At 37.8% G+C, this 27,713-nt stretch overlaps 1 protein-coding gene across 2 annotated transcripts; it reads right to left on the bottom strand.

Annotated features, from left to right (window-relative positions):
- Positions 1-701: 701 nt before the first annotated feature.
- SGO1 (shugoshin 1) lies at positions 702-27,329 on the bottom strand. Of its 2 annotated transcripts, XM_081345373.1 has the most exons (11): positions 27,104-27,314; positions 19,604-19,655; positions 9,830-9,892; positions 9,192-9,335; positions 8,920-9,116; positions 8,650-8,754; positions 7,793-7,860; positions 6,180-6,325; positions 1,828-2,670; positions 1,069-1,240; positions 702-936 (listed from the first exon to the last, which is right to left on the bottom strand). In XM_081345373.1, the coding sequence occupies exons 4-11, from the start codon at positions 9,325-9,327 to the stop codon at positions 798-800; spliced, it is 1,806 nt and encodes a 601-aa protein (XP_081201499.1). In that variant the 5' UTR covers positions 9,328-9,335; positions 9,830-9,892; positions 19,604-19,655; positions 27,104-27,314; the 3' UTR covers positions 702-797. The 2 variants fall into 2 exon arrangements, with proteins under 2 accessions (XP_081201499.1, XP_081201498.1); XM_081345372.1 differs by lacking the exon at positions 19,604-19,655 and having other exon boundaries at positions 27,104-27,329.
- Positions 27,330-27,713: the final 384 nt, after the last annotated feature.

The raw sequence follows: 27,713 nt of genomic DNA, 5'->3' as shown, positions 1-27,713 counted from the left end.
ATGACTTAGATTCTACATATAGATATCTACTTAAAAAACTAGTTAAACCACTGATAGCATACAAGAAAAATGCTATTTTGGATATAATTGTTAAAATTTAATTTAAGATGTAGCCATTAATTAAAATTCTTGTACCAAAAGTAAATGCATATAGGCTTCTGCTTTCTCTTTGCTATAAGTGCTATCAGGAAACTAATAGTTGCTTTCAAATAACTGAATAAAAATACTAGCATATAACCTGAGGTACATCACCAACTCACATTTACTCAGAACTTCTAGAGAATTCATTGGTATTTATTCCTAATAAACCTACAGAACAGGACAGCATATTCAGGTTATTTTTATTAACTTGGAATAATTGCAAGAAAATGGAGGCTGAAAACATGCTAATATTGATAATTAAAACAAATTACCTTTATCAAAATTACTGAACATTTCATTATGCCATATAAGCAAGTAATAGTCCAGAAGAGACAACACAGTTTTAACTTTATTTCTAATGACAGACTGTTAAAATGAACTTCATTTGTTAGCAAATAAATGATAATCTGCATTTCAAACCTATTATTTTTTTCTATCATGTTCAGGAAATAGCTCCTCCTAAAATGATAGGTTATTCACTCCATTCTGAATCGATAAATTCTAGAAAGCAGTGTATGTGTGTTATCATATATTATCAAAGTATTCATAAATTTAGATCAGAAAAACATATGCAAAAGCTCCATCTCCAGAATTTTAGTAAATATACTTTCAGCATAATATAAATGAGAAGTTAAATGTACTTCATAAAAAGTATCTTAATAACCAACAAATGCTTCATTGTATCTGGACAGCAACTTTTTATTAAGTGATTTGGAGTTGGTGTTCTTTCTCTCTTTAAAAATGGGAGAGTTCAGAAAGCTGGTATCCGTAAAAGGGTCACCTCTTCTGAGTTTCCTATCAAAACAAATTTGATATTTTTTTGTAAAATTGATGAATTGAAACAATTCAAATAACAAAAATGTGAAATTAATGTAGTTCTAATACTATATAATTGACTTTTGAAAGATTTTAAAAACAAATACCAACCCACTGAGACTTGGCTCCTTATAGCTCACATAACTAGTACTTCTACGTCTTTGGTGAACAGTATCTTTTGCTGTAGTACTGAAGGCTGGCTGAGAAATTCTTGTTTGGCAAGAAGTTGATACAACATTGGTAATATCATTAAGATGTTTATAAATTGCCTCAGATGATTCACCTGTTGATAGAAAGAACTGTCACTTTTTCCCCTAATTGTTACCATTATTATTCGCCCCCCTAGTTTCAGGCAATGCTAATCTGAAGAAAACTCACCTTTAAAACTATATTACTGAATAAAACCAATATTTAGTTCTTATGACCACTACATCTTGTTCATTTAAAAAAGTTCAATGCTTTGTTGGCTACCTTCAAAGTACAGACATTTGTTACCATTATTATTCGCCCCCCTAGTTTCAGGCAATGCTAATCTGAAGAAAACTCACCTTTAAAACTATATTACTGAATAAAACCAATATTTAGTTCTTATGACCACTACATCTTGTTCATTTAAAAAAGTTCAATGCTTTGTTGGCTACCTTCAAAGTACAGACATTTTTTAAAGCTTATGTTGCAAGGGCAAGAGCAAGGAAACAATGCACTTCTGCATATTTATTAAAAACCTCTTTTGAAAAATATTAGCAAATAATGCACAAACTTTTAAGAATCTTCAACTATCTACTATTTTTGATTCCAGTACAGGAGATTGAAAACCATGTTCTAAAGTAGTACATTTCTTTTTACAATCGAAAACAAGAATTTTCTTACCCAAATGAGATTCAGGTATCTTGGTATTCCTGTTTCCCCCCTCAGGATTTCTATCATGTTGCTCAGACGCAGTTCTCTTTGATGGTCGTGATTTTGTGCGTAGTGGGATTACATCTGTTCCAGTATTTAAAGTTTCATTGTTTTTTGATTTTTTTGAGTAAGGCACATAGAGACTATCGTCAGGATCTTCTTGTGAAACTGATGATTCATCACTACAGATTTCTGCTTTTTCTGTATAATCTCTGTCATCAACATGTTCATTTTGTTTGTTTTGGCGAAAAGGTGTTACATGAACAGACTCTTCACTAATAAAATCATAAGCATCATTGGAACGAATGGATGTATCTGCTTTTTGTTTAGCTCCTGCATGCTTACTGCAGTTTTTGTCTTTGTTGGATCTTGCCTTGGGCATATTTTTTGTGGTTGCCAATTTTCTCTTCTGACTCTTTCCTTTCTGAATTTTAAAGGCACCAGTATTATTAAAATTTTGTTTTGAAAAGGCTGTGGCCTTTTCAATTTGCATATCTGATTCACTTTTATCAGATTCAATTTGCATATCTGGTTCACTTTTATCAATGTTTACACTATGCTTGCCCTCCTGACTAATAGATATTTCTTCACAATTTTCAATATTATTCTTTGAACATGAAAGATCAACACTGATATCTGGAATGCCATCATTTGATTTAAAGACTTCACTGAGGGAATTAATTTTTAAATGACGACGGACAGAAACATTTTTAGGCACAGAATAGTCAATTTGCCTGTCTTCATCAACTCTAATAATTCTGCTCCCAGAGTTCACATGATCTGGATGATCTTCACAGGAATAATTCTGGCAACCTGAGAATTTAAAGTATGCATCAGTGACCTGCAAAGCTATATTTAAAGAGAAACAATTTATGTTCTATAGAAAGCTAAGCAAATTTATAGATCTAATAAATCACACTTTCCATAATAAGTAGCAGGTTCTACTATCTTGGAAACAGTAAATATAGTGAATAAAATTTATTAGATGCAAATCATAATGAAATTCTATACTCTTATGAAATTCTTCCAATCAAATGATACATGAATTACTTATATTTAAATACATTTTTATTTAATTTACACATAACTTTGTATTATGCAAGACAGTTAATAGAATGTTGTAAAAACAGCTTCTAAAAAGTAAAAAAATGTAAATTGAAGGCACTATCAAAGGCTAAGAAAAGAGATGGTTTTTAAAAAAAAAATTCAATTATCAAAACTGTAAGCCAAAAAAACTTTCAAACAAGTGTGTTCCGTAACCTGGGATGTAGCCCAGGAGGCAACACACTCCTTTATTTGGTAGAAAGGCAGGTTTTTTTGATAATGGGGCATCTTCAGAACGGCGTGCCCTCCTGATCTTAATATCTAAACAAATTCACCATGACCTAGCATTTCTGATTGTCTTTGACTGGAGCTTTTAAAGCTTTAAAAGTTAGTAATATCTCAAAATGTCACTTCCCCATAGACTCTAGTAAACCATGGTGCACATGCATGTTCTGCTTCCACAACTCCTCTTCTGTTGCCTCTCTTCCCCACTTTAGTCTGCTAAACCTGTCTGTATAAACCTTCCTGACATTCTTACAAGTCTTGCCCCCAGGCCCCAACATCATGCCCAGGCTTTGCTTGTCAATTACATGAACAATTTTCTCCCTTCACTCAAGGCAGGGCATGAATAATCGTAGGGACCATTTGGTGTACAGATAATCCTCAAGTTATTATGGACCAGAATTTCTGTTGCTAACATTATGGTCATAAAATGTGATGTCGTGTGACAGCATCATTTAATGCCACCAATCGTGGCACTCCCCATTGGAAGCAATAAATGAACTCTAATTGTCCATAGTTGAGGATCTACCCCAAACTAAGCCATTCAGACTTGGTCCTTCCCAGTCCCACACCCAGTTCTTCAAGGCACTGCCTCCCTTTCGACACCCTCCAATTGGACTGTATTCTCCTCCATCTCTGCCTGTTTGGCTATCCTGCACCCTACCTTGCAGAATGGCAAGAAGCCCCAGAACAATGTGGCTCTGGGGCTGCTTGCCATGCTGCAGCTTGGGTTTCTTGGCACACCACAGTTCTGAGATTATAAGAAGCCCCTGAGCTGCAGTTTGCTGCAAAATCCCGGCCATCTTGCAATGCCAGCAATGTGCACAAAGCTGCAATTATCTTGGGAAACATCAACCACCCCAGCAGCTTGGCAAAAAACTGTAGCTGTCCTAGGAAGCCTCAGCTGCGCCCCCAAAAGTCCCACCCAGTCATCCTTGCCATCCTGCACTCTGAGACCCTGCCACCCCAGCTGATCTTTGTTGTCTTCTTGCTCCCACTGCTGATGAGGTGTGCCAGCTCTGGCTCTTCACCAGGCAGCTGCTGGGCATTTGAGGTCATCTTCCCCAGGCCTAACAAGGAAACTGCACTTCAGTGGTTTTGGGAAGAAAGTCTTAAGGGCCTGGCTGGGCATGCTTGGTCAGCAATAGGGACAAGAAGATGGCAAAGATCAGCTAGGGTGGCAGAAACCCAAAAGTGCATAGGTGGGTGCAGATATTCAGGTAGGGAGAGATGAAGCAATTCTGCAGTCATAAGTGTGGGTGAGTTGCCAAGTGCCCAAATTTTGATCATATAATTAGATGATATAGCAGTTTAACTTCCAGGACTACAGTTAAGTCCCTCTATTCAGTACCATCTGTAAATTGAAGATATATTGTAGTGGTTAAAATACCAGGCTAAAAAAATGGGTGACTGCGTTTTAACCCTGTTTTAGGCACAAATCCAGCTGAGCGAATCACTACCCTTCAACCCTACTTGACAATGGCAAACCATTTCTGAAAATCTTGTCAAGAAAACTGCAGGGACTAGTCCAAGCAGTCACCACGAGTCAATACTGACCTGAAGGCACCAAAATAAATAAATAAAGGTTAATAAAATACAGCATTCTAGTACATTTAAACCTGACTTCACAATTTGAAAAGATAATTGAAATAGATATTTTAGCAGCATCTAAAATCTGTAAATTATCAATTGTTCAGAACTGTTTTGAATTTTTTTAAAAACCTACAGAAAATATTTTAAAATCGTTATAAGTCATTTGCAATAAGGAGTTGGAATATTCCATACTGATAAACCAATAATGCTCTTAAAGAATGTTAAACATATTTTTAGATTAATTAAATGAGATTTAATTCTACAAACAACTATTTAAATATTTACTGGACATTGTAGAGAACATGAGTTATCAAATTCTTTTATCTTGGAAAAATAAAATGATTTGGAGACATATACATATATGATATGGATTTGTTCTGCTATGGTCCCAGTTTAATAATCAGATAGTTTTGAGAAAACTATTAATGTGTGACTGTAATTTCGAACTATATACCAAAACTTTGGAATGTATGAACTCATGAACTATGGATTAATCAATTTGTTAATTCAAAGAGTGCACTAGATTAATTATATGTATTTGCTTTCTACTTTTGATTTGGACCTCTTCTGATGAAAGACTGATCAATATTATTTTGTTTAATGATGTATTGATTAATGCAGTTTAATGCTCTTATTAAAAAAACTGAGCTTATTGTAAATATATATACATATACATATACATATGCATATACATACATACATACATACATACATACATACATACATACATATATATATATATATATATATATATATATATATATATATATATATATATATATATATATATATATATATATTATATCCTTCATACTGAAAATATAATAGATATACTTCCTACTCAGGGCTGACATCCTTTTACTTTTCTAGAATCCAAGTAGCTATTTTTTATGTACTGAAGCTGAATATTTTATTATTTATTTATTTATTTATTTATTTATTTTAATTCCATTTATATCCCGCCCTTCTCCGAAGACTCAGGGCGGCTTACAAGCTTAGCAGTAGCCTTCATTCTATGTATATGCCTGCTTACTAGGGCTTTCTCACACAACCCAAGCGGCATTATTACAAAGTCAGCTTAATTGCCCCCAACAATCTGGGTCCTCATTTTTACCTACCTCGGAAGGATGGAAGGCTGAGTCAACCTTGAGCCTGGTGGGATGCGAACCTGCACTAATTGCAGGCAGCTGGTGTTACTTAAGGAGGCATTAGCCCACTGCTCCACCAAGGCTTTCATTCCCATATTACAAATTTTTTGAAACTCAAATGAGTTTCAAAAAATAGTTTGAGCCTTTTCAAACTTTAAGAACAATTCTTAAGTAAACAGGAAAATAATTAACCTGCAATATGCATAAACCATTAGTTAAAGCTTTCGCCTCAGTTTTATAACTATGATAACTCACCTGTATCTGCCTGAGACATTGAAGATGTATTTTCAATGTCACCACAGAAATTTAAGTCACTATCTGATAGTCTTTCCACTTTATCTTGCATTTTCTCTGCATCTTCTTTACCTACTTCTACAGCAAGAATATGCCTTAGAAGTGTCCTATAAAAGATAAGTGGAATAGATTTTAAATGTCTAGTTTAAAGTTTGTTCCACTGAAGCAGCATGCGTTAAATTTCTTCATTTTTCTAAAACTGCTTAAATTTGAATGAATATTTCAAATACCTGCTGAATATTTCAGATATAATACCTGCTGAAAGTGTTCAACTATTAAGAGTTTAAAAAGGTGAAATAAAAGAGTTATGTTAATTTCATATCAAATATAACTTACACTTTCATGCATTTTTAATGCAAAAAACCCCTCTATATAAACTTCAAATATTATACAGACTTGTAAAATAAAATGGTTCATAATCTCTGATGAATTTTTTGTGACACTTAGAAAATAAGATTCTAGGATATGCCCAAAACTATATTAGCATTAAAATTAAAAGAAGAAAATAATATATTCTTTTTAATTATAACCAATATTGTAATATTTGTACTCTTGCATAGATCTTAGACTAGTCATTTTTAATTTTTACATTTCTTCTGATTGTGCACAAATTCATTATTGGCATAATGCCAATAAATGGCTGCTGATCTCTGAATCATGGGAATACTTTCAAGATTGTACTTATTAAATTTGTTCAACAAACTTGATCAAGTTAGGTAAAATACATCAAGTAAATAGAGAGGGAGGAGAGCTAAAGATGAGAGCTCTTTAATAAACCTGCCCCTCAGATTAAGGTCACCAACATCACAATTCTGTCTTCTATTGTATTACACATGAAACAAAATATACTTTTAATACATACATGATATGTAGTATCTTTTAATAAAGTGTCTTATTATAAATGGTTATAATACTAATCAAAACTTGTTTTGTGTACTATAATGCTTTGTTACTTTTCTTCCTGGAATAATAAAATTAAACCATTAATCTTATGCTAATATTTAATACAAAACCCTTATTTTCCTTTTGGAATATATATTAAATGAATTGAAAACAGGCAATCTCAAGTTTACTTCAAAATATGTTTGCCTCGTGGAATTTATTTTTTGCATTTTGTCAGGGTCCAGATTTTTCTGATGCTGCTTATTCAGTATAGATTTTGCTCATCTAATCCAAAGACAGAGAATGCTTGCTGAAAGTGCTCAACTATTAAAGAGTTGTAACAGGAAAGCCCCACCCCCACCACAGCTCACAAAACAGGTGTTCTTCATCCTGATCCTTCTCTGGATCAGCTTGTACTTGTTCTCATACATCTAATCTCACCCTTGGTAGGGTTGTTCTTATTCTCTTGGAAGTTGTTGACCATTACAAAAATTCTTTAGGACGTGAGTGACTTTAAGGTAGTAATAGAATTATAATTTTTATTATACTTTAATATTATATTTTTGTTAGTATTGAATCCACTGTGTCAATTGGTTTTATTTAGCCTTGACTGAAGCACTTCATCCATTTTAAAAACAGATTTTGAAAAGCAATTGTTCGTTTAAAAATCCAAATTCATGAAGTATACTTACAAAGAATCATGCTTCTTTAAACTTCCAGGGGCACATTCCTCATGTTCAAAGTCATACTGAATTGTATTCTACAGGAATTAGACATGTTGAAAAAAAATTATTGGGGTTAGGGTTACTGAGTCAGATACAATATTTGCAAAATACACAAACACGGGTTCCAGTAGCAGTTTGTACATCAATTTACTGTGAAAAGTCACTAAGAGGAATTCTGCCAGTCAAAGGTCAGTAAGAGGAATTAAAATTATAGTAGGACATTGCAAAAAATAGGAACACCCTGTGCAATTCATATTTTACAAAATATCCATCATGACTCATGTTTTTAACATTGAATTAATGTCTACTAAAGACACTGAATTTCTGTTTAGGTTCATCATACACCAGCATTAGGAGTTTGTTTTTCAATCTGTTACTAGCTGTAATATCGGAGAAGAAAAATATTTAAAATAAATCCCATATTATCAAATCTCATTTTTAGTGCTATCACTTTACTTTTGCAAAAAGTAGGTATAAAAAAATAGCAAGAGAACACTTGAGGTTTATAGAAGAAAATAGGAGTTATCCTATTTGAAGTCCAAAAGGATTTGAGCGATTAAATGTAAACATATACCAGACAATCTGTTACTGCAACTTAGCCAATATATTTCTGCAACTTCAGTTGACAGAACAGAGCACTTGGGAGTTTTCTCAAAATAACTCAATCCTGAATACTTGAATTTCATTTCAGGTTTGAGACAATTTTTAGATCCTAATAGGTCAAAATCATTGATTTGTATAAATATTTTTCCAATAATCTGCACTGATAGTTCAAAGCCTATAGATTACAAATGCATATATAAAGAGGAGAATAAAAAGCTTACAAAAGCAGCAGTAGAGACATCATTTAAGGGATCAAGAATATTAGCTGCACTGAGTAGATCTTGAACAACTTTGGAAATAATCTTCTTCACTAACATGAATCCATTCTAATTGAAAACAAAATAAAATAACTATAAAGGGCATTTCATAAAAAAATCTATTAACATTCTGAAGCTTCTTTAAACATAAAAGTAAAAATAATCAAAACAATGATAGCAATATAAATATAAATTTATAATTTACTTTCTGAAACCAAATTAAAAAACAAATACCTCAGCATGTTGGGTTTTTTGATGTAATTTAAGCTTTCTTTGTAGGTCAAAATTCTGAAACTTCAGGCTCTGATACTCTTTCTTTAAATATAGTATGATATCTTGTGCTTCCCTCATTTTATTCCTCTCTTCTTCTAAAGCCAAAGCTAAAGCACGATTATTTGCTTGAAAAATTTTCATCTGTGCCACAGAATTATCTAAAAAAGATGGATAATTTTAACTTCAAAAATTATATTTTAGGGGGAGGGAAAAGAGAATATTAAAATACTTACCTGTAATTTTACTCTTAATAGGTAAAACCTGGTTCACTTTACCCAGTTTTGCGCATTTTTTATTTCTCTTTTCTTTCATTCGTTCTTTTATATCTTCCAAACTATCCTTAAAGGACTTTTTCAAAACTTTCGCCATATTTCATTCTAAAAATAAAGAAACTGTTGTATTCAAATATATTTAAGATTTTACCACTTTAACAAATCATTTATATTAACTAGGTTTTATAGCAATAAAGTTTTATACTTGAGAAAAAAAATAGCATTTTAAAATACTTCTGCAAAATCTCTTCATGAAAGCTTGTTCTTCAACAAGACTTAACAATGTAAAGGTTAAATTTGAAAAAATACTGTCCAAATTGATTTTAACTTGCAGTCTTAGATATGTTGGTATCCGTATCTTCTTTAAGGAGATGATTACAACAAAGCATTTATTATACAATAAAAATATTTGTCCTCATGTAATGTTGCTACTGTTTATATAAAAAAGCAGTTTTGACACCAACTGTATTCTGCTCCCTATGGCTCATTTCATTTGAAAGATGAAAACTAAATTTTAGTTTTACTTATGAATTATGAATACTTATTATTGTTCTTTTTCTCTTATAATGTTTGTATTATTGGAATATTTTATTTCTTACCAAATCCGATTCTGAGCTGGGATCAAGAAAACAGCCAACTGCATAAAGTTCCTTTTTCTTCACCTAAATACGATGACAGCAAGCTGTTAGGTGTGAAGCTTCAAAGAACCTTTCTTCTAGCACAGGTTATATAAACCATGATTAGCTCCTCCTTTACAGTGCCATTCAACCAATCCCACCCCCTCATCATTCCATATAAGGAACATCTTCCTACCATGCCAGAGCGTCTAAATTTTCGAGAATAATCTATCTAATGAGATGCTATCCTTGAAATGTACACCTTATCTCAATTCCCTGGATAAGCTACATTCAAGGCCTATGAACAGTGAAAAGTAAGAAAGCTAACAAATCTTAAGGAAAACAAAATGAGACAGAATTTCAGAGCTTTAATAAAAGTGCTCAGAAATGCACAAATTAAATATTATAATATAAAAACTGAAAATATTCTAACAATTCCAATTTCTCTTAAATTTTAAACCACACTTAAATTTCAGTGATTGTATTTAGTTAGCATCAAGGTTGATACATTTCAGTCCACTCAGATTGATTTTCATTGGTAAAGATTTAAAAGTAATAGCAAGTTGATAACAAAGTAAAACCTTGACAACAACAAAAACCTACAAAATGCAGCTATCCTATTCACAGCAAATGTCTTATCTAGGTCACATCCAAGATCACATTGTTCTGAATGGTCTCTTAAGATTTCTCTCGTTTGAGTAATAAGAAAATACAAGCAAATACAAGCAAGAAAGCAAATATTCCTCAATTGTAGTGTCTAAATCATGAAAAACAACCTTACATGGGCACCTCTGAATAGGGCATTGCAAAACCATGACTTTTAGCTGGGAAACAATTTGGTTTACTAGGCCACAAGTTCTTAACTGAGTCTTCTCTCTGTCGCCGTTCAGGATCAATTTAGATTGTTGGGAATGTTTCATTACACTAGCTCTTTAAACAGTTCATATATATGTGGAGCAATGAGGTTTGGTAGTGCATGTAACTTACACACACACATTGTGGGTACCTTCTATCACCACATTTTCCCAAATCTTTTCTTCCCCTTCAAATGTATAACACGATAAGAGGGATTTTGGATAGATAAGCAATAAAAACGTAGGTGTGCTTTTTATGTACTTCTAATATCAGTGAGATCATGGAAAGCAACTCTATAATGAAACATCCATACTTATCTTCTGCAACGTACGTGTGATATGGAAATAGTATTTTAAAAACATTATGTTCCTTTCCTATAACTCAAACATGGAGTTTTCTAAAAAAAGAAATCAAAGATAAAGAGTATCCCAGAATATAGCTTCCTTAAAATTACAGAGACACCAATCCTGGCTATAAATTGGAAGCCTATCTGAGGTCTTCTTTTACTATTTTCATTATCTTGGGGTCTGTGATATTGACATATAAACTAAAACAGGTACAAACCCCAACATAAAGGCTAGAATCAAATTATTAATACCAGCCTAAATGTTTTTGCTATTAATACCTCCAGTCAAGGTGAGGTATGTATGTATGTATGTATGTATGTATGTATGTATGTGTGTATGTATAAAGTAAAGTTGTGTCCAGCTTTAGAGGCAATGCTCATTTCCATTTCTTAATCAAGGGAGTCTGACTTTCCTTGGTCATGTGGCCAGCATGACTATATTCCATATGTATTTTTATGGTATCGTCAACCTTTACAGAAGGAACTATACATCAAATAATAATCACGTTGTCATGCTACCTCTCAGATAACTGTACAAGAAAACTATAAACTGCATAAAATCTCATCACTTGTCCCCGTTATTATTAAATTTAGAGGCAGCAAACAAAAAAACACCCAACCTTTTACTGGCACTCATTTGCAGGACTATTGTGAATGTAGCTTATCCTTGGACACCCCTATATCTGCCTCCACATGGGAAGAATATTGCAGCCAATTATTCATGCCCAATTGGACTAATGGAATAGAGGACCCACAAAATGATCAACAGACCTGTAACTCCACTCCACCATGCTCTCTGGTGATTGAGCAAGAAACTAGAGAACTCATTCAGACTCTGATTCTCAACAAGAATCCCAGAGAAGATCTTCTATCTCCAAAATTATTTGATTGGTGGGCTTCCTTACTTGCAAGTTCATATACCTATACGAATAGTTCCTGACAAATTCTAGATGATTGGGACCCCTCTATTAAGGTTCCCATTTACAAAAAGAGAAATTATAAATTAATTACCCTATTTGACATTGTAGCAAAACTGTGTGGCAAGTATTTTTATGTAAGATTGAGGAATGGGTAATGGAAAAGCGCTTGCTTCCTCCAAAGCAAGGTGCTTTTAAGCCAGTTCGCCCTACTACTGATAACTACTTCATTTTATGCCATCTAATAGAAAAATAAATAGTTAAAGGAAGCCATACACCAGTTTACAACTTTTATAGATCTCAGTGCAGCATTTGATTTGACAAATAGGGATCTTCCCTCGAAGAAATTTATGCACCTGATCATAGACCTCAGCAAGGATCATAAAGCAGCTCACCTACTATAGTTACCAATAATAAAGGTATACAACAAGATAGTCCCAAAGATCAGGAATTCCTAAGTATTAAGGTGATGGGTAAGACCCTAGTATCAAGTTGCTTAGGAATGTTTTCAGTAAGGAGGAAGGTTATTAATAAATATAGGGCTTACAACGATTACTTTGTAGTCTTTAGGGTGTAACCTTTACCTGAATTGTGTTACTATGACCCCTTGAAGATATATGCATGATGTTGCTCTTAATGACTAATTTAGAATGGGGATGTATTTCCATGACTGGTTCAAGGAAATGTATACTTTTCAAAATTGTATAAGAGAGGCTCTACTCCAAGCCCAGGTATGCCCACTTGGAACTTGCTTCCAGATAATCCTTTTCCTTTCCAGCTATCAGGTGTGGTTCGTTGGGCTTACGTGCCAGATAAAAGGACCCAAGCTTTTTAGGACAACAATTCTGGTGCCTGAACAGGGACAAAACCTGAGGGCCTTGTCTGGTTCTGCTGAGTTGATCCTGAAACGTCACCCAATAACATACACTAGTAGAGATAAAATAAAATGATTGAAAAGTGTATGAATGTTTTTCAATTAAATTCATGGCTGGATCCCTGGGCTGTCTATTGACCCAACACCTCAGCTCTACCCAGATCCTGCAAATCTATCTATACTGTGATTGGAATGTTTCTGGGGGGGGAGAAACATGAGGCTAGTAGATCCGTGTACCCCTACTTTGAGTAGAAGGCTGCATGCCTATGTATCATCACTGAATAAGATTGAGTTGGATTTTTGGGCTAGCATAATGGTGACATCAGACTCAAGAGTGATATCTAAGGAGTGTTGAAGGAGGGCCAAGGACGATGGGGAAGGTTTGCATTCTCAATCTTTATCAGTGAATACCTCGTCTATAACACGTATAAAGTCCATTCCTATTATCTGATCATTTGGAGCAGGTCTGACAAGGCTTCAGCATCTGAGCATCAAGACCAGGACATGTTGACCTGTCTGGTGAAGCTGGCTTTTTCACACCATCTGACTCTCTGCTAATGCCAAGACCAGTATTTTCTACCTGTGAAGCATTATTGAGCTTTCTTGGAGAAAATAGTAAGCAGGTCATGGCATTGAATGGTGAGAAGAGTACAGAGCAAGATCTGAGAATGTAGCCCTCTTGGTTGCATCATAAAACATTGGAAAAGGTTTATTAGGGACAGCCTAACAAAGACCAAATTGGAGCTTTCTGGGTATAAATCTTCACGTCATTCTTTGGAAGATGGCTGTGAAATGGGTTTTGGGGATACAATAACATTGTACAGTAGCCTTTATTACACATACATGGTCTGTGAATTTTTTTCTCTTTGGTTCAATGTTTAACTCTGCGCCGCCATTCTCGCAGGAGGGAGGGATAATTTCCTGTGGTGCTAATGTGTGCTGAAACTATTTTGCAATTGCAGTTATTGTTATGGTGGTAATTATCCTTGCTGACAAATGAGCAAATGGAATAACTGTGTATTGAGATGTTTTTGAGGTTTTTTCGGAGGGGAAGGAGGAGAGATGATGTAAAATATAATTTCACTGTGCCACAACTCCTTCAAAAGCAGAAGAGGATTTACTTAAAGAAACCCACGGAGGACACGTAATGGGTTCAGCTCCACTTTATCTAGTTAAGAAGCAGCTTGTGAATTCACCAGTGTTAGATATTTAGAAAAGGGGGAAGGGGAAAACAACTGGTTAATAAAGCCTTCTCACTTTCCCACTTTTGGCAATGGCCACGTGAGCCAAGAGAGTATTTTGGCATGCTGCCTTTAAGGTGGGTTCCCCCCTAGGATAGAGATCTTAGCTGGGTCTTTTTTTTTTAACCTTTCTATATTTGTAAAAATTACCAGCTCAATTGGGTTGACTGTCATAGTTTTGATATCTACATCTCCCAAAGAAAAGAAAATGTTATGCAGAATGCAAGGAGAGGAGATTAAAGAATGATTAAGCTGCTGTCTGTGGGACTAAGCTCTGATGTTAAAGGCTGAATCTAGAAGAAAGAAAAATTTTAAAGGAGAAGGCAGCCAAAAGGGTTTTGAAGGGGAAAGGGAGAAGAGAGCAGAAACCCTGTTGATGGCAATGGCTGCAAGTGGTACTGCATGCCTACTGGTAGAAGCCAGGAGAGGATGACTACTGCCTTACCGATCAAAGATGGCTGGATGACTTTGAGCCAGTCTCTCTCTCTCTCTCTCTCTCTCTCTCTCTCTCTCAGCACAACCCACCTCACAAGGTTCTTGTTGTAAGCAAAGAGGAGGAAGGAGTATTAGGTATGTTAGCAGCCTTGATTTAATTATATTTATTACTTGTTATTTATTATACTTATTATTTAATGTTTGTAAGCCCAGAGATGCCTCTAGATGAGATGGCAGCACACAAATCAAATAAGTAAATAGTAAAGTAATAACGGTAGGATAAAAAACAAAAAAACAAAAAAAAGAAAAGAAGAGGGAAAGGGGGACACAAAACAATTCCTGTTTTCCCCTGGTCAAAATGGAAATATAGGAGAAAGACATGAAATATTTTGGTAGCGTTTTAAATGTGAAAATGCTACTTATTAGAGCAACAGAAAAATGCCAATTAAACCTTTTTCTTTCAGCAATGGATTATGTGGTGTTCCCTCCACCCTGAGAAAAAGGTTGTTAAAATTAACCCTCAACTCAGAGATTGGAACCTCCATATTTTGCTTTGAATATTTATTCTGATTTTAGCATGCTCTTAGACTTTTGTATCTACATGGAACCTTATGAAAGGAACAGGGACTTTTCATACAACTGGAACAAAAATCCAATATATGCTAACCATACTTATTTTGTTGGAAGTTCTTTTTTTTTGCCTATAGAGGTGGCTGTTGTAGACTACAAAGCCCATCAAAATGTAAAAATCAAAGAACAGATAAAACAGGAACACGGACAGTTCTTATGTGTTTAAGAGAGGCCACCTACAAGCAGCTATGTTGATTCCATACGTTGAACACCTCTTTCTCCCTGAAGTACATTTTGATCTTCAAGGGCAAGATGCAAGTTAGCTTGGATAACATTTAAAATAAAAATTAACCAATCCTGATAGATCCATTCATTAGCATCAGTGTTAAAATTAAGCCAGTTACCTGCCGAGACACAGCAAGGACACTCTGGGTCAGATAATAGCCCAGCATGCTTTTTTTAAAAATCTTTTCAAGGCAATTTGCTTCGCCCACAACTTGGGCAAAGAACAAAAGTGAGCTGGGTGGGGAGAGAAGGGCAGTTGGAACCTTATATCTTATTCAGTTCAATGGCCAGACAGTGCAAGATCCTTTACCTTTTAGACATTAAATGGGTTAATACAAGTTTATTGAATTATATTTATCCATGAACCTGGCACAAGATCAAAAATAAATAGAGAAAAAATTGGGGCAATATTTAATAATTTAATTTAATTTAATTTAATAATTTGATTTCTATACCGCCCTTCTCCCGAAGGACTCAGGGCGGTGAACAGGGCAATACACAATAAAAATCAAGTACAAAAATTAAAAAACCATTAAACATCATGCCCATAAAATCAATACATATTAAGTTAAAAACTAATTTTAAAAACCCAACCCCATCCCGTCAGACCAGGCCAGCTTGTTCGAAAAAGAATGTTTTAAGATCGCGCCGGAAGGAGCGAAGGTCGGGGGCCGTCCGGAGCTCAACCGGTAAGCGGTTCCAGAGGTCTGGCGCGTCCACAGAGAACGCTCTCCCCCTGGGGGTCACCAATCGGCATTCTTTGATCGGCGGCACCCTGAGGAGGCCCTCTCTGTGGGAGCGCACTGGACGGAGGGAAGTTGACGCCGGTCGCAGGTGTTGCCGTAGGTAATCCGGACCCATGCCATGAAGGGCTTTGTAAGTCATAACTAACACCTTGAACCTCACCCGGAGAGCAACCGGTAGCCAATGCAGCTCGCGGAGCAAAGGTGTAACATGGGAGTATCGGGAAACTCCCAAGACGACTCGTGCAGCTGCATTCTGCACCAGCTGGAGTCTCCGGGTGGACCTCAAGGGCAGCCCCATGTAGAGAGCATTACAGTAGTCTAGACGAGAGGTCACGAGCGCATGAGTGACTGTGCGCAAGGCATCCCGGTCTAGATAGGGCCGCAACTGGCGCACCAGGCGAACCTGGGCAAAGGCCCCCCTAGTCACAGCTCCAATATGCTCTTCCAAAGAGAGCTGTGAGTCTAGAAGGACCCCCAAGTTGCGGGCCCTATCTACGGGGGGTAATAGCTCACCCCCCATGGCCAATGATGGAATAATCGGAATTTCCCGGAATGCCGGCACGAACAGCCACTCAGTCTTGTCAGGGTTGAGTCGAAGCCTGTTCCTCCCCATCCAGACCCGGACCGCCTCCAGGCAACGGGACATCACGTCGAGGGCATCACTGGGGTGGTTTGGGGTCGAAATAAAAAGCTGGGTATCATCAGCATATTGGTGATACCCAACTCCAAAACCACGAATGATCTCACCCAGCGGCTTCATATAGATGTTGAACAGGAGAGGCGAGAGAACCGATCCCTGAGGAACTCCACAAATGAGAGGTCTCAGGGTCGATCTCTGCCCCCCTGCTAACACCGACTGCGAACGTCCCAGGAGGTAAGAGGAGAACCACTGGAGAACTGTGCCTCCCACTCCTAATCCCCTGAGACGTCGCAGCAGGATACCATGGTCGATGGTATCAAAAGCCGCTGAGAGGTCTAAAAGGACTAGGACAGAGGAACAACCCCTGTCCCGAGCCCGCCAGAGATCATTCACCAGCGCGACCAATGCCGTCTCCGTGCTGTACCCGGGCCTGAAACCCGATTGGTACGGGTCTAGGTAGTCAGCTTCCTCCAAGAACAAAGGGAGCTGATGCGCCACCACGCTCTCAAAACCTTCGCCAAAAAGCGAAGGTTGGAGACCGGACGATAGTTGTTTAAAATTGCTGGGTCCAAGGCAGGCTTCTTGAGGAGGGGTCTCACCACCGCCTCCTTCAAGGCGGCGGGAAAACTACCCTGACTCAACGAAGCAGTAATCACTGCCTGGAGCCAGCCTCGTGTCCCGTCCCGGGCTGCATAAGTCAGCCAGGAGGGGCACGGGTCCAACAAACACGTGGTGGAGCTCAGCTTCCCCATGATCTTGTCCACTTCTTCAGGGGTCACAGGATCGAACTCTTCCCAGATTAAATCGACAAGACCGTCCGTATCCTCTTCGTCAGACTCTGCCCAGTCGGAGTCCAAACCGGTCCGGATCCGAGCGATTTTGTCCGACAGAAATCGACTAAACTCCTCGGCTCGACCCTGCAAGGGTTCCTCCCTCACCTCCTGATTAAGGAGAGAGCGAGTTACCCTAAACAGGGCGGCCGGGCGATTATCTGCGGACGCAATGAGGGTGGCAAAGTGGTTAGACCTAGCCACCCTCAATGCTACGAGATAAGTTCTCGTAAACGACCTTAGTCGTAACCGGTCGGATTCAGATCGGCTGGACCTCCAACAGCTCTCTAGGCCCCGTCTCCGACGCTTCATCTCGCGGAGCTCCATGGAGAACCATGGGGCCTGTTGGGATCTGCGTCGGGTCAAGGGCCGCATGTGTACAACTTGGTCGAGTGCCTCTGTGGCTGCCCTTTCCCAGGCTTCCACCAGGGCATCGACCGAGCTGTGAGCAAAGGAGGCAGGTGGGGGCCCAAGCGCCGTTTGGAACCGCTCAGGGTCCATAAGGCGCCTAGGGCGGAACCATCTTGTTGGCTCAGCAACCCCACGACAGGGAGTGGCAAAACGGAAGACCATCCGCAGGAGATGATGATCGGTCCATGACAGGGGTGAATTAATTGGAGAAACCCCCCCCCCAAGATCATCTAACCACCGTCCGGATAGAAAAACCAGATCGAGCGTGTGACCCCCCCCCGTGAGTTGGGCCCAGAATAACCTGCTTCAGGTCCATGGCCGTCATGGAAGCCATGAACTCCCGAGCTAACTCAGATGATCCCCCCAGGGATGGTAGGTTGAAGTCACCCAGAACTATAAGTTTGGGGAACTCAACCACCAACCCTGAGAGGATATCGAGAAGCTCAGGCAGGGCTGCTGCCACGTGTCTAGGTGAAATATACACCAGCAGCAAGCCCAACTGAGCTCTGGGACCGCATCTCAGGAGGAGGGACTCACACCCGGCTATCTGGACTATGGTGGCCTCCCGCGGACATAAGGTCTCCCTCACAACAACTGCCACTCCACCGCCCCTACCCTGAGCCCTAGGCTGGTGCAGCACCCGGAAACCTGATGGGCTAAGATCAACCAGGGGGACCGCAATGGACTGATATAGTCTAACTGATTTTTTTTAAAACAATGTTTGTTTGTTTTTTTTAATCCCATTTATATCCCGCCCTTCTCCGAAGACTCAGGGCGGCTTACAAGTTAAAGCACAAATCAATGTGCTTAGCAATAGCCTTCATTCTATGTATATGCCTGCTTATTAGAGCTTTCACACACACACCCCCACAAGCAGCATTATTTCAAAGTCAGCTTATTGCCCCCAACAATGTTTGACTGTATAATCAGTCTAAACACTGAATTAACTCTTGTGCCATTTTTTTCCCCAGCTTTATAAATTTTAATTTTAGGAAACAGTATTATTTTTTTTTGTTAAATTGTACAATGTTTTTATTTAAACAGGAAAAATGAGTTCAGTATTTGCACAACCTCTACTTTTTTTAAATGGAAAACTTACATATAACAGAAAAGTTATATATAAAAGTTATCACCATTAAAAACTGAACGAATAGTAATTTGAGGATCACTGCATTTTTAGGAGATAGTTGGTAGACTAAGCAATCACATTAGAAAATTTTTGCCCTCACATTGTAAATGATATTAATATCATTAATATCTACTTTGATTTTAATTAGTGCCTACTTGGGGAACTCAAAAGGCAATTGGACTAGATCTCCATACCTCTAGATCAGACATGTCAAACTCGCGACGTTATGTGATGTCGCACAACTTATCGGGATGGTTTTGCCATTGCCGGCAATGGGGTGGGCGCAGCTTCCGCATGACACGTCCAGCCCGTGTGCCTGCAGTTTGACACCCCTGCTCTAGATGATGCCCAAATTGCTTCCAGGAGTAGTTTGGCAGTAGAAGGAATCCAGGTGTTTAACATGAAATAGATCCAAATTTCATACTGTCTATTACAAGGAGACAGCAGTACATCCATTGAGAAAAAAGGTCAACTTACCCAGCTAATTCTGGAAACAGCTTTGATTTCCCAGGTAAAAGGGAGAGATTGGCTGAAAAATAATACTTTAAAAGGTCAGGATGGATTTACGTTTGCAAAAAAAATAGTAAATTGGTAAGAATAAATGTGTTAATTATAAATCTGCTATTAACATTGACATTTTTTTTTTGTTTTTAAGTTGGATATTTTTTTGAGCTTGTCATATATGTTGAGATGCACTAATTTATGTAGATTATTACAGCCACGACTTCTATTGTGAGGTCCTTGAACATAATCGTGATGTCCTAGCAACAGTAAAATGGGCCCTTTATATACTTACAGCTGCTCAAGAAAGACATATGCCATCTAGCTTTCACTATGTTATTCAGCACAGAACAATAAGCAGTATACATAATGAGGATCTTTTTTAAATTCTGGGATACCAAATTTTAGATTGCTAAAAGCTTTATTTGGTATTATATTGTTCTTCTTAGTCATTGGACTCATGATATGTTGTTGTACTCAACTCCTTCCCTTCCTGATGTCCTCATGTAGCAAAGTTTTGCCAACCTTTTTAAAAGAAATCATAAGATAATGTTGGTTGATTAACAGTCCTCTATTGAGACTTTCTGTCTTTCCATAATCAGGCTGATGGTCTATTCAGCAGTCTAAATTTTAATAGTCTCCATAAATTTCTGTGACTTATGTGACCCTGCACATTTTGACACTGAGTAAAAAATAGGGCATGATAAGACAGCCCATTTTTCAAAGCTTAATCTAATTGTATTTATGTATTGATAAACTATTTCTTATTCTTGTATTAAAATACTGTTTATTATTTAACACAATTTGCTGTGGAGTTGAACTGCTTTGTTCAGAAATGAGACCAATTTGACCAGACCATCTGTCTCCTACTAGGAATGCCTAACCATTACGGTGATGGGCAAGACCCTGGTGCCAAGTTGCTTAGGAATGTTTTTAGTAAGGGGGAAGGCTTCTGATAAGATAAAGGACATAGCTACTTTGTAAGCTTTAGCTAAACTGTTAGTATAGTCCTGAACATGTATGCTTGATGTTGTTGTTAATTATTGGTTTATAATGATGTGTTTCCATGATTGGTTCATGGCAATATATACTTTTCAAAACTATATAAGAAGGTGTCCACTCTAAGTTGGGGTGCACTCATTTGGAATTTGCTTCCAGACAGCTCTCTTTTAATTGGAAATAAAAGTTTTCTTTACCTTTTCAGCTATATGGTACAGTTCACTGGGCTTGCATGCCAGATAAAAGGACCCAAACTTTCTGGGACAACAATGCCAGGAATAAAAGGTCTCCATGCATTGTCTCCTTTCTTGCAAATGATTAGTTTACAAACTTTCCCCAACACTATCACATCACACAAACAAAACACATGAGAAGCCTTTCTCAAAACAAGCATTACTTTATTTCAGTTCAACAGCAATGTTTTTACGCACTGCTTTCCCACTTATTCCATTGATTAAAAAAAGGATATGAATATCCTAGGTCAGTCAGAACACACACTTCTTCCAGGCCCCATTAAGAGGCAAAAATTGTCTCCAGTTCTTCATTTGCAACCAAAAGGGAAAAAAAATCTGACAAACATTCCAATGAGCAAAGGAGAGACCTCTACAAACTTACACACACACACACACACACACACACACACACACACGTACAGCTCAGTTGGGATAGAAGAATCACAATGAAGCTAAACCACGGGAAATACAAACACACTGAGACATAAAAACAACTTTTTACATACACCCATGAATCAACCTGCACAATGAATCAACCTTCCTGTCCGTTACCTTTCCAGGGTGATAGAAGGGGGAAAAATCATTCAAAGCAGTAAAACACATACACGCCATTGCCAATCTGCAAAAGTACCCCACGTAAATTGCTGCATATCTCAAAATTCACCGTAGCAAGGCAAATTTCAAACTGATGTTGTTGGTTTTTTTTAAAATCAAAGGAATTTTGGATAACATCACTTCCGCCGGCGTCAACTCCCCTCCGCCCTGTGCGTTCCCACAGAGAGGGCCTCCTCAGGGTGCCTCCAGTCAGGGAATGCCGACTGGCGGCCCCCAGGGGGAGAGCCTTCTCTGTGGGCGCTCCGGCATTATGGAACCAACTGCCGGTGGAGCTCCGGATGGCATCAGACCTCCGAACTTTCCGTCGTGGCCTGAAGACCCACTTATTTGAATTAGCTGGTCTGGCCTGACGGGGGATTATGGGTTTTAAATTGTTGTTTTAGAATTGTATTATTGTTTTTAACTGGGCATTGATTTAATCTTTTTTAACTTTTGTATTGTTATTTATATATGCCCTGTGAACCGCCCTGAGTCCCTAGGGAGAAGGGCGGTATACAAATTAAATAAAACTGAAACTGAAACTGAATGACTGAAAAAATCCATGTGACTCAAACCAAAATTCCAATACTATCCCATTTAATACTAAGTACAAAGACAAGACATGTAACAATCCACCCAATTAGTTCCTCTTTTTGTTCCCTACAAGAATGATTAATGATACCTATATTAGCATGGAATCTAGCAGGATAGAAAAAAGACTGTTCCATCTGCCTAAATTTCTGTTCAATTTTCATTTGATTGAAGTAAAAGAAACTTGGTTAACAGACAGCAATGAACAAATTACAATATCTGGCTTTTAAGTCCTGGATCACCCTAGCATGGAAAATAAGAGAAAGGCTGAGCAATAGGAAATCTGGCCATATTGATCAAGGAAGAAGTGGAATGGAATGGCACAGATGACGAAGCATGCCTTTTCATGGTTTTTTGCTTAGCTGTTAAATTCCCATATAAGGCCTCAGTGATTGTGATGTTAAATATGTATATACTCACACATATTACTTCTCTGGCATATGGGTGAACTTAGAGCAAACCTTGATAGAGCTAAATTCAAAAATTCCCTCAAATAGTTATAATTGTATTGGGAGATTTTAATGTGAGATTGGAACCTTCTGTACCAGATCATATTAGTAATCTGAACATTTACAAATTTCCCCATTATCTTTATGGTCCTTTAGGGACTAGAAAAGAAATTCCACCAGTATACAGGTGTTAAACTTGGTATGCAAATGTACCATATTTTTCGGACCATAAGACGCACTTTTTCCCCCCAAAAGTGGGGGGAAAAACGAGGGTGCGTCTTATGGTCCAAAGGTGACCAACCTCCGCAAGTAGAAAGCAAGGGAGATTGCCAGGAGCACGAATCGGCATGTGCTGAGAAACGCCGATCTCACGCTCCTGCACTCTCCCTCGCTCGGTTTCAGCTTCCCTTGCTACAAGAGAAAGCAGGCTGAAACGGAGTGAGGGAGATTGCCAGGAATGCGAATCGGCTGATCTCGCGCTGCTGCAATCTGCCTCGTTTCAGCCTGCTTTCTCTTGTAGCAAGGGAAGCTGAAACCTAGCGAGGGAGTTTGCAGGAGCGCGAGATCGGCCGATTCACATTTCTGGCAATCTCCCTCACTCCGTTTCAGCTTGCTTTCTCTTGTAGCAAGGGAAGCTGAAACGGAGCGAGGGAGAGTGCAGGAGCGCGAGATCAGCTGATTCACATTTCTGGCAATCTCCCTCGCTCCGTTTCAGCTTGCTTTCTGCAAGAGAAAGCCGGGCTGCAGGGCCGCCTCCACGGGTACTGCTCTAATGCAGAGAGGGAAGGACAAAGAGGGAGGGAAGGAAGGAAGGAAGGAAGGAAGGAAGGAAGGAAGGAAGGAAGGAAGGAAGGAAGGAACAATGGGAGAGGGAGGGAGAGAAAGAGAGAAAAGGAGAAAGAATTTTTTTCTTGTTTTCCTGCTCTAAAAACTGGGTGCGTCTTATGGTCCGGTGCGTCTTATGGTCCGAAAAATACGGTAACTTGCAATTTCTAGGGAGCAAAGATCTAAGTTTTGTATAACCTTTACTTACCATTCAGAGATATCAAGTAGTATTTTAGATTATGTATGTGTCTCTAACAGTTTTGTGTCTTTTTTCTCAGACTTCCAGGTTTATGTAAGAGATGAGGGTGACCACTAACCAGCTGCTCTTAATTTTTGTGAGCGTTCAGATCACAGACCCTACACCACAACTGATAGATGGGTTTCACTTTATTTAAAGGTTCACCAGGACAGAAGGATAAAATGAACCAGAATAGATGTGATGGCTTTGATTGAATATATGAAATTTTATCAAACCCTAATTCTGGTAGTTACGGTACTTAACCTTTAACAGATACCAGCTCTCTACTTACAGCTTATTAAACCCTAAATGCAGTACTAAGAAAATTCTTAACTGAAAAGGCTCTGAAAAGGTGTTCATTGGTTTGATTCAGAGAGCAACTACCTGAGAAAACAATTAAGACTAGCTAAGTGTACAGCACAGAACTATCCATCAAATAATAATCACGTTGCCATGTTACCACTCAGACAAGAGTACAAGTTTATTTAATCATATCAATAATTCCTGCCAAGTTCCAGCTTGTAGGGACCTCTCTGTTATAGGTCCCATTTAAAAAAAGAGTGATAAGGGTGGTCTTTCAAATGATAGATCAATTACCTTAGTTGCTGTCGTAGCAAACTTGTATGCCAAATTATATGCCTTTAACTATATATATTTCTATTAAACATCATAAAATGAAGCAATTGTCAGCTATATAAAAAGATTGAGAACCAGGCTTACTTTCGAAAGAGCAAATTGGTTTTAGGTCAGGTTGCTCCACTATTCACAACTGCTTCATTTTAAGCCATTTAATAAAAAAAAAATATAGCTAAAGGGAGCCAACTGTTTACACTTTTATAGATCTTACTGCAGCATTTGATTCAATAGAGACTTTCTTTGGAAGCACCTTATGAACTTGAGCATAGTTCCCAGAATCACCCATCTTCAGAAAAATGAAAAAAAAAATGGATCCAAAAAATCTATAGACCAATCAGCCTGAAATCAACACCTGAGAAGATCCTGGGGAAAAATAATCAAGCAACAGATCTATGAACAGCTAGAGGCAAGAAAGTTATAACTAGTAACTAACATGGGTTTGTCAAAAAAAAAATCTTGCCAAACAAAACTTATTGTATTCTTTGATAAAGTAACTAAATTAATGGACCAGCAAAATGCTGTGGACATAGTATATTCAGATTTCAATACGGCATTTGACAAAGTAGATCACAACCTATTTCTTGGTAAGTTAGAAAAATGTGGGATAGACAGTATCACTATCAGATAGATTCATAACTGGCTGACAAACCGCATTTAACCTTTAGTCCTCAGTGGAACTACATCTACATGGAAAGAAGGATGCAGTGGAGTACCCCAAGGTTCTGTCTTAGGCCCAGTACTTTTCAACATCTTCATAAATGATTTAGTTGGGGGGATAGAAAGGGAACTCATCAAATTAACAGATGATACCAAACTGGCTGGAATAGGCAATATCCGGGAAGATATGCTCAAGATCAAAAATTCTACATGTACTAACTGCAGCAAGAATTGTATTTGCCCAACATTGGAAAAATGAAAATTTACCAACTGAAGAAGTATTAATTAAGAAAATTTTAGAGTGTGCAAAAATGGACAGATTGACTTTAAAGATAAAAGAGAAAGAAGACGCAGTGTATTTTAAAACATGGGATAATTTCTATCAATGGCTAGAAACATGAGCTAGAGAGAAAGGAATGTGATATGTAACTTTGAATATATATTAGTAAGAGGAAGACTATCGAGCAATTAACATATTGTTTATGATAATTAACTACTATGTATTATTTCTTGATACATGAACCCAGTCATTATGCTGTTTGCTAAATATTGAGAATGTTATTTGGAAAAACCCTAACCTCAACCCCAATCCTAACCCTAACCAAAATCCCAACCCCAATCCCACCTCATTCCTAGCCCCCTATAAAAACTAATAAAATTTATACAAAACAAAGATCTTGATAGACTTGAACACTGGACCCTAGCTAATAAAAAGAAAATTCAATGATGAGAAAAGTAACATTTTGCACTTAAAGCCCTACAGGAGGCTTTTAAGTAGAGATTGGATAGCCATTTGTCTGAAATTGTACAGGATCTTCTGTTTGAGGAGAGGATTGGACTGGAAGAGCTCCAAGGTCCCTTCCAGATTTATGATTCTCTTTAAGTTCTTCATTCTAAGAGTGATGACCGAAAGCTGTCAGGTGAATGGTCACAAAGACCCCACTCCTTTCAGCACACTTTATATAAACCAACCCTTATTTTACAATACAGGTAGTCCTCAACTTACAATAGTTCATTTAGTGACCATTCAAAGTCATAATGGCAGTGGACAGTGACTTATGATCATTTTTCACACTTAAGTCTGTTGCAACATCTCCATGGTCACATGATCAAAATTCAGATGCTTGGCAACTGACACATATTTTTAACAGTTGCAGTGTCATGGGGTCATATGATCCCCTTTTGCAACTTTCTGATAAGCAAAGTCAATAGGAATGTAAGATTCACATAACAACCATGTTAGTAACTGAACAACTGCAGTGATTTCACTTTACAACCATGGCAAGAAAAGTTGTAAAATAGTAGTAAGATAAATTTTGGGCTCAATTGTGGTTGTCAGTCAAGGACTACTTATATTGGTCCCACACCAGGGCCTCTAACTTTTTCGAAAATATATTTATCAAATGAGAAGCTATTCTAGGAATTTTTTTATTTATTTTTTTAATTTTATTTCCATTTATATCCCGCCCTTCTCCGAAGACTCAGGGCGGCTTACAAGCTTAGGAATATATACCTTATTTCACTTTCCTAGGTAAGCTACTTTCAAGACAATGAAAAGTAAGAAGGCTAACAAATCTTAAAGAAAGCAAAATGAAACATGGTTCCTGAGCATTAATAAAAGTGTAAATCATCAAATAAACTATATTATAAAATAAAATACAAACATATTTTAACAGCCTCACTAGATCAGATTACTGTATCAGGTATGACATGGGAATATGTTATGACTACTAATAGTGAAGAAAAACTGTAGTCACATGCACACATGAATGAAAACAATCAAATCTCAGGTTTCTAGATTTCTTAAAGTACAGAAACTATCAAATGTAATACATTTTTGATACATTAAGACAACTTGATTTTGTCGGGCACAAAACTGAGTAAAAATTCTCCTTGTTCTCAACTTGAATTATGAATTATTACTTTAATCGACTTCTGCAATAATTTAGGTACACGGCAAAAATCATAATGCAAATGAATAATTTGAATTGTATTCCATGAAATAGTTGTACAAATACCAGAAAGTTGTAGAACGATATACACATTTCCCTGGGGCAGACTCCCCTCCCTCACCATTCAATTCAAAGGAACTTATTTCTGAATTGGTATACCTAGGATTGCACATGGCCATAGTTCCATTGAATTAAGCAGGATTTTAAAAAGCAGTTTTAACAGGGAGCAAGGAGGCAATTCTAGGAGAAAGCCCAGTTATTTTAGGACCTGTTCTTAATGGGACGGGATATTTATCTATTACCTCCGTTCCCTTCCGACTGTGCCCTTCGCCACTACTGGCCGCATGCCCGAGGGACTCAACCCAACATCCCTTTAGCGGGCGGTTCGCGTTCTTCCTCCAATAGCCTTTTTCTTCACTGCAGGGTTACAAGCACCGCGGCAACTCGGGGTCTCTACGGCCGTTAGAGTGCTTTAGTATTGCTTTCAACTTCTCCCCTCCAAAGCTTCGCTTCTCCGCTTGTTCGAAAGTCTCCGCTGCTTGTCCTGATTGGCTGTCGCGAGACAATTGGAACGAGACAGCGCATGCGCGACCTCTCGTTTTCCGCCTTCGTTACCTACGGTACAGAGCATGTCTGTAAATTCCTTCCTCTTTTGCTTGTGTTGGCCTAAACTTTTGACCCTTCTAGCTTTCCGTCCTAGCATTCCTTCACGAGGATTTGGGTTTGCTGTGTAAACAAACAATTAGGTGGATGGAAATCGTTCGTGAGTCGGCTTAGAGCAGCATTTTCCCCTCGCTGGCTTATTAAATAATTTGCTTCTCTAACGGTGTACCTTCTGCAATAGATTCAGGACAGATACTCTGAAAAAAAAAGATTTCACGTTATTTATACTAAAAAGTGTTTTATAAATCG

This window comes from Vipera berus, assembly GCF_964194415.1.
Source record: "Vipera berus genome assembly, chromosome: Z".
Lineage (NCBI taxonomy): Eukaryota > Metazoa > Chordata > Lepidosauria > Squamata > Viperidae > Vipera > Vipera berus.
The sequence above is the reverse complement of the archived record's forward strand: the minus strand, read 5'-3'. Positions and strand labels throughout refer to the sequence as shown.

Excerpts from the sequence above, each read along its gene's own strand:
- SGO1 (XM_081345372.1), bottom strand. The coding sequence starts at position 9,327 with ATGGCGAAAGTTTTGAAAAAGTCCTTTAAGGATAGTTTGGAAGATATA. Across the intron at positions 1,241-1,827 it reads GATACCTGAATCTCATTTGG|GTGAATCATCTGAGGCAATT; the intron begins GTAAGAAAATTC and ends TTCTATCAACAG. Across the intron at positions 937-1,068 it reads AAGGAGCCAAGTCTCAGTGG|GAAACTCAGAAGAGGTGACC; the intron begins GTTGGTATTTGT and ends TTGTTTTGATAG.